The sequence below is a fragment of the Lithobates pipiens genome, unplaced genomic scaffold (genome assembly GCF_037356315.1).
Source record: "Lithobates pipiens isolate NorthernLeopardFrog02 unplaced genomic scaffold, aLitPip1_a1.2 Scaffold_8, whole genome shotgun sequence".
NCBI classification, from domain to species: Eukaryota; Metazoa; Chordata; class Amphibia; order Anura; family Ranidae; genus Lithobates; species Lithobates pipiens.
The window spans coordinates 646,965,238-646,973,273 of NW_027507903.1; the positions used below are offsets into that span (position 1 = coordinate 646,965,238).

The 8,036-nt window shown below is 44.8% G+C and overlaps 1 protein-coding gene across 1 annotated transcript; it reads left to right on the top strand.

Moving 5' to 3' along the window:
* The first annotated feature begins 3,607 nt into the window (after positions 1–3,607).
* LOC143961675 (E3 ubiquitin-protein ligase TRIM39-like) lies at positions 3,608–6,207 on the top strand. Its single transcript, XM_077470995.1, has one exon. It carries the CDS (start codon positions 3,694–3,696, stop codon positions 5,299–5,301), a length of 1,608 nt encoding a protein of 535 aa, XP_077327121.1. The 5' UTR covers positions 3,608–3,693; the 3' UTR covers positions 5,302–6,207.
* The last annotated feature ends 1,829 nt before the right edge of the window (positions 6,208–8,036 follow it).

Consider the following 8,036-nt stretch of genomic DNA (forward strand, 5'->3'; position numbering starts at 1 on the left):
AGTACCTGTCAGAAAGCAGCATCCCTCGTATTCGGGATCAGGACCTAGCCTCTTTAAACAAGCCCATAACGGAAGAAGAGATAGAACTAACCGTTAAGTCCCTTCCAGCGCATAAATCCCCAGGTCCCGACGGCCTGCCCTACGAATACTATAAAGCATTCCTGCCTCTCCTACTCCCGCACATGAGCAAACTTTTTAACGCTTTTTTACAGAACACCTCCGTCCCCTCAGATATGCAACGTTCCTTTTTTACCCTGATACCTAAGACAGATAAGGATCCCATCCTTTGTGCCAACTATAGGCCCTTAGTGCTCCTGAACGCAGACTTGAAAATCTTCACTAAATTGCTCTAGTTGCGGATCAACATGGTCCTCCCCTCCCTTATCCACAAAGACCAAGTGGGTTTCGTCCCTCTCCGCCAAGCTGGAGATAACACCAGGAAGGTAATAGACCTGATCGACGTGGCGAATAGGGAGGGCGTGCCGTCCTTGCTTTTGAGTCTGGACGCAGAAAAAGCTTTTGATAGACTGGGGTGGCCCTTCCTGTTCGCCACGTTGACCCAAATAGGGATAGAGGGACCATTCCTGCGGGCCATACGACACCTTTATTCTAACCCGTCTTCTCAAGTTAAGACCCCCTTCGCTACCTCCTTGACCTTCTCTGTCTCTAATGGTACACGCCAGGGATGCCCACTGTCACCTTTATTATTTGCCCTCTGTGTAGAGCCTCTGGCGGCGTCCATTAGATGGAATCAGGCTATCAGGGGTATACCGGTTAGAGATAAGGAATTTAAGATTTCGTTGTTTGCGGGTGACGTTATCCTTACCCTAACCCAATCCAGCATTTCCCTGCCCAACTTACACATGGAGCTGGACCGCTACAGTGCCCTATTGGGTTACAAAATCAATGCTTCAAAGTCGGAAGCCCTCCCAGTTAATATCCCGCCCCTGGAGGTGGATCATCTACGATCCACTTTCCCCTATCACTGGAAATCCGCCTCCCTGAAATATCTGGGGATAAATATCACCCCAACTTTCGCTTCCCTATATCAGGCAAACTTCCCGCCCCTATACGGAACTATTAGGCAACTAATATCGCAATGGCGGAAACACCAAATTTCCCTCTTCGGTAGGATAGCATCGGTGAAAATGACAATTCTCCCAAAGCTCCCCTATCTCTTCCAGACCCTTCCCATTCCCATACCTTATCCTCACCTGAAAAGATTACAAGCAGATCAGCTTAAATTTACGTGGAACTATAAACGCCACAGAATTCCTCGCTCCGTAATGACTGCCTCACGTTCAGACAGGGTTTGGTGTTTCCTGACCTCGTTAAGTACTACCAGGCGGTCCAGCTCAGTGCGGTTGCCTCCTGGTTTCCCCAGAGATCGTATAACCGTTGGACAGAAATCGAAAAAGCTTTGGTTGGCCCCGATTCACCTAACAGTATGCTCTGGAGTGCGGCGACATTGATCCCACGGGCCCGCTTATTGGGGTCTATGTCTCACCTGCAGTGAATATGGAGTAAGCTCTCCAAGTTGTATGACTTGTCCTCGGATAAGTCGCTCCTGACATCTTTTATATGCCACCCCAAGGTGCCAGATAGCTTAACTTACCAGATGTCACACCCCTGGTCTTCTCGGAACCTCTTCCATCTGGGGACCCTAGTGGACCCCAGATCGTGGAGACTGCTGTCCTACGCTGACCTCCGATCCAAATTCGACCTCCCTCAGCAGGGATTTTACAGTTATTTGCAAATACGACACTTTGCTCAGACCATATCCTCCGACCTACGTTTCTCTCCGCTTTCCTCATTCGAAAACATAATTCTAGCAGGTACGGCCCAAAGGGGAATGATCTCTGATATCTATAAAATAATTAATGCATTCCCTATGGGTTCTAAAGGCAAGCATGCATATATGCGCAAATGGGAAGAAGTGAGGAGATTACGAAGGAACAGTGGCGGGTGATATGGTCACAGGCCTCAAAAAGCTCCTTATGTACGCTTTATAGGGAAAATGCGTATAAAATTATATTTTTTGGTACATGACCCCGGACGTTCTCCACGCCATCTACCCCTCCCCACCTGACAGATGCTGGCGGTGCCTGGAGCACAGGGGCACCCTTCTACGCATCTTTTGGCAGTGCCCCCGTATAGTCCCTTTTTGGAAAGAGGTCCAGCACCTCTTGGCCGGTATACTAGACCAGCAGATGGCCCTGACCCCCAAAACCTTTTTGCTGGGCATCCCTTTTTCTAAATTGACGAAATCCCAAAAGAAGTTATCTAGACACATACTGACGGCCGCGAGGTGCCTTATTGCCCTCCATTGGAAAAAGACACTGCCCCCCACCTCCAGTGCTCTCCACGCTAGAATCAGGGATGTGGAGCTGATGGAAAAGATGACCACCAGGATCCAGGACCGGTTAGAGGTGCATGACGTGGTATGGAGTCCCTGGAATCTTTGGGAGGATCGGACATGACCAGGCGCGTTGACCATCCATGGTGACTACCCACCTCTGTCTCTTACCCCCCTTCTACTCCCCTCTTTTCTTTCTCTTTGTTTTTCCTTCTTTTTCACTTTTCTAGCTCTCTCTTTCTTCCTTTTTATTTCTTCTCTAGAGAGTAGTTTTGATAACGATCAGTACGTGCATATAGTAACATAAGTTGATACCTGCTAGCGCAACATGGGCTCTCTCACTGGAAACGGTGACCTGTGGATTTGTATACCGATTCTCAGTGAAGGTCCTAGCGACTGCGAACGAGCCTCCTCGGCCTGGTCTGTACCTACTCTAGGTGGCTACACTCCGTAGGTCGATAGGCATGGACTATTTGTTACTGTTCCTTTCCTTGTTATTTTAATGTGGCAGTGAAACGCATGACGTGTATTGCATTGTATTAAACTAATAAAAAAGTTATTTGCAAAAAAAAAAGAAAAAGTGGCACATAATTATGAGGTGGAAGTAAAATGATAAATGGTTTTCAAAATATTTTACAAATAAATATTTAAAAGTGTGGCGTGCATTTGCATTCAGCATCCTTTATACTAATACTCCTTACTAAAATCTAATGGAACCAATTGCCTTCAGAAGTCACCTAATTAGTAAATTTTATCTCAGTATGTTCTGTGAAGCCTTCAGAGGTTTGATAGAGAACCCCAGTGAACAAACAGAATCATGAAGGCCAAGGAACACACCAGACAGGTCAGGGATAAAGTTGTGGAAAAGTATAAAGCAGGGTTAGGTTATACACCCAGGCCCCACCCCATTATCTGCCATTTTTATTTTTCTTCATATTGTCGAAAAGGCCATTTCTGGACGATATGTTTCGGTGGCCGAAATTCCAGTGCATCCTTAGTTTCTGGTCAGGGCCAGGTTTGTTGTGAATTAATGGATTCCGCATTAATACAAGTTCTGTTCTCTGCAATCAGACTGCACCTCCCCACACGTCTTTCTCCTCACTTCATTTAGAGTGCCACATTTCTTCTCTATGCTAATCTTTCTCTCTCTTCTATATGTTAGGAAGTGTGATTATCTTTACTACTGCAACAAAAACCTCCCTCTTCTGTACTCTGATCGCTGATGAAATATTATAGATACGGCCCAGCCTCACCCTATGTAGGAGGATGCAACCAACCCAACTGCATCCTTTCCCAGTGTCTGAGACCTTCATTGCCATTTTTCTCCTCAGTCAGCGATGGCGTCTGGTGATCTGAGAGCTGAGTTGGAATGTTCCTTCTGTCTGAACATTTATACAGATCCAGTAATGCTGAAATGTGGACACAACTTCTGCCGGGTCTGTATTGATCGTGTGCTGGATACACAGGGGGGGTCTGGAGGATATTCCTGTCCTGAATGCAGAGCGAGGTTTCAGAATCGTCCTGCACTGCAGAGGAACATGAAACTACATAACATAGTGGAAAATTTCCTGTCTGCTGAACCAGATCGGAAGGAGTCCGGGGTCTTCTGTACTTACTGTGTGGACTCTCCTGTACCTGCTGTTAGATCCTGTCTACTCTGTGAAGTTTCGCTATGTGATAAACACCTGAGAGTCCACAGAAAGTCCCCAGAACATGTCTTAACTGACCCCATCTTGTCCATGGAGAGCAGGAAATGCTCCGTCCATAAGAAGATCCTGGAGTATTACTGCACTGAGGACGAGACCTGTATCTGTGTGTCTTGTTGTATGATTGGAGGACATAAAGGACATGAGATGGAGTCACTGGATGAGGCTTCTGAGAAGAAGAAGGAGACACTGAGGAATGTTCTGCAAAAACTTCTGATGAAGAGAGAGGAGACGGAGGAAAGAGTCCAGAGTCTGCAGGAACACGGGAGGAAAGTAGAAGAAAAAGCAGCTGGTGACACCGAGAGAGTCACTGGCATTTTTATAGAGTTTAGGAGACGTCTGGAAGACCTGGAGAGGAGAGTCCTAAGGGACATCTCTGGGCAGGCAGAGCGGATCTCCATCTCTGTTGCCAATTTCCTCCGTAATCTGGAAATAAAGAAGGAGGAACTGTCCAGGAAGTTGCGTCACATTGAGGAGCTGTGTAACGTGACGGATCCACTGACTGTCTTACAGGAATCAGACACAGGTGACTTGTGTGATACTGAGGATGGAGATAATGAGGACAGAGAGAAGCATGAGAAACTCCTCCATGATGGAGGGGGTCTGGATGTAGCGGAGGTCATACACACAGGTTTATCTGATATAATAACAGAGGTAAATGTATACTTCCCTATACAGGGACCTGCAGACATATTACTGGATGTAAACACAGCTCATGATTATCTACATATATCAGATGACAGGAAAAAGGCATCCAGATCAAATATAGACCAGAATCGCCCAGAAACACCAGAGAGATTTCAGCGTTATACTCAGGTGTTGAGCAGTCGGAGTTTCTCCTCAGGGAGACATTACTGGGAAGTGGATGTCGGGGAATCAGGGAGCTGGAGAGTCGGGATGTGTTACCCCAGTATAGACAGGAGAGGAGAGCAGTCATGGATTGGAGACAATAACAAGTCCTGGGGTTTGGTTAGGTCTGGTAATCAGTATTGGGGAAAACATGGCAATGAACACACCCCCTTACTCACCAATATCCCCAGTAATAGAGTCGGGATATATCTGGATTATGAGGCTGGGCGGATCTCCTTTTATGATCTGTGTGACCCGATCCGACATCTCCACACCTTCACCACCACCTTCACTGAGCCCCTCCATGGTGGGTTACATGTATTGGAAGGTTGTATAAAGATATGTGGGGGGGGGGAATCGGGAGATGTGAGAACTCCTCCCAGAGGGTGATGATGTCATAGAGAAAAGAGATGGGATTGATGGAATATTCAGCCAATGGATAAAGCAGTGGATGGGACTTTAGTTGGTGTCCTTCAGGCTTTTCCACTTTAAATAAATATAAGTGAGATTCAGATTTCTGCCTCTTCCCTCTGTCACTGATCAATATGATTGGGTAGAATATCTTTCAAATTACTGAACTAACATGTTCCTATTGGTCATTGAGGAGGGGTGTGGCACCTATCTATCTATCTATCTATCTATCTATCTATCTATCTATCTGTCTATCTATATATCTATCTAGATTATAATGTGTAGATGGTCTCTTTCCATATTATTAATACATTTACAAAGAGTTTGTTCCATTGATTATTTATTGTATGAAGAAATACAAATGAATAATAGACCTACAAATAGAAAGAGATGAAAATCGATGTAAAAATCTCAGCAGAAACATGAAGAAATGATCCCGAAATTTACTAGTGAAAAATGGGATTCATCACTAATATAATGATATTACAATAATAATGTATGATTACTAGAACTGGAATGTGTCCCCAATATAATGGATAATCAATAGAATTATATTGGATCACTTTTATAATGGATCCTAAATATAATGTGTCCCCATAGAATGGATCACCAATAGAATTCTATGGGATCACTTTTATAATGGATCTTAATATAATGTGTCCCCATAGAATGGATCACCAATATAATTCTATGGGATCTCTTTTATAATGGATCCTAATATAATGTATCATTGTGATGGTGTATGTTATAATCACTAGATGTGTCCTGGTGATGGAAGGAGAATTAGGAAAGGAGATATTAGTGTGAATAAAGTTTTCCTCTATTGTCCATGTGAATTGTTGGTGATATAACACAGAAATAATAAAATGTAAATTTATTGATGAATGATGTGTGATTTCTTCGGTGGTGATCAATGTGGGAGTGTCAGTGAGTGGGGGTGCAGGTATCTGTATTAATGGATCAATGTAAAGAAAGTTGGGGTGTCAGTAGGTGATGAGTGCAAGTGTCTGTGCTGATGGATCAGTGTGGGAGGTATTGGAGTGTCAGTGAGTTTGGGGTGCAGGTGTCTATAATGATGGATCAGTGTGAGGATGTTGGGATGTCAATGAGTGGGGTGGGTAATGGTGTCTGTGCTGATGGATCTGTGTGGGGATGTTGGGGTGTCAGTAAGATGGGGGTGCAAGTGTCTGTATTGATACATAGTTACATAGTAGGCGAGGTTGAAAAAAGACACCAATTCCAACCTATGTGTGTGATTATATGTCAGTATTACATTGTATATCCCTGTATTGTGTGGTTGTTCAGGTGCTTGTCTAATGCCATGTACACACGGTCGGACTTTCTGGCAGAAAAGGTCCAATGGAATCATTCCATCGGATATTCCGATCGTGTGTGGGCTTCATCTGACTTTTATCTTTCGAAAATTTTGACGGACCTAGAAATAGAACATGTTTTAAATCTTTCCGACGGAATCAACTCCTATCGGGAAAACCGCTCGTCTGTGTGCTGGTCCGACGGACCAAAAAACGACGCAAGGGCAGCTATTGGCTACTGGCTATTGAACTTCCTTTTTCTAGTCCCATCTTACATAATCACGTTCTAAATGATCGGACTTTGGTGCGATCGTGTGTGTAGACGAGTTCGTTTCAGTGGAACTCCGCCGGAAAGACCATCAGAGTTTATTCTGATGGAAAACCCGGTCGTGTGTACGCAGCATAATAGTTTTTTTTTTTTAAACTATCGATGCCTCCCCACTGAGACTGAAATGGATCAGACCTATCGTCTGTTGAGCATCGGTTCCCATCCTAATTAGGCCTGAATAACTTAATGCATGCATAACAAAACACCACACTGAGCCTTTGTTCAGTTACGTGATAAATCTTTTATTCTTACTGGTTACAGCGAGTTATATAGGTGGGCGGCTAGTGCTTGTGAAGGAATGCGTCGTTAGCATAGGCTAGTAGCTCCTTGATTGGTCATGTCCATATAAGGTGAGCTTCTTCCGGACCCTTAGGTGTCATCTCTTGGGTGTAGTCCTGGAGTGAAGGCGTCATCTTAGTTATACATTATTCATTCGGTGGGAGGGGGTGCCGGAAGGGGCAGACTGACCATTCGGGCACTGCCCAAGGGACCCATGCCACCAAGGGGCCCCATCAGGGTTGCCAGCCTCAATTAAACCAGGGACAGTATGTAAAAATCTGTTTTTAAAAAAATCCCAAGATTATAGCTGCGTCACCTCTCTAGTACCTTTTCCATGTGTGCATGTGTATTCTGTGTGTGTACATTGTGTGTCTGTGTGTGTATACTGTGTGGCCATAATCTATTGCTGGGGCCTCCATAATCTCCTATTGCCTGGGGGCCCCATAAACTCCTATTGCCCGGGGCCCCAAAATCTTCTCCTATTGCCCGGGGGCCCCATGAGTTGTCAGTCCGCCCCTGGGTGCTGGTGGCGGCCATTTTGAGCAAGGAATAAGCAAACAACACTTCTATATGCAAAGAAATATAAACTTTGTAGTATAAAAGACAGAAATAGAAAATGGGCATTTTATCTGATCCGTCACAACACTGAAATCACCTGTTGCTGTGAGGAAGAAAAGCTGGCTGGTATGCAGCCTAAGCCAGGGATGCAAAGAGTTAATAATAAGAGTTTGCTGCTGTACTGAAACATAATACCTCACACGGGCAGTGAGAGAAACTGAGGGCAGACAGGTTTT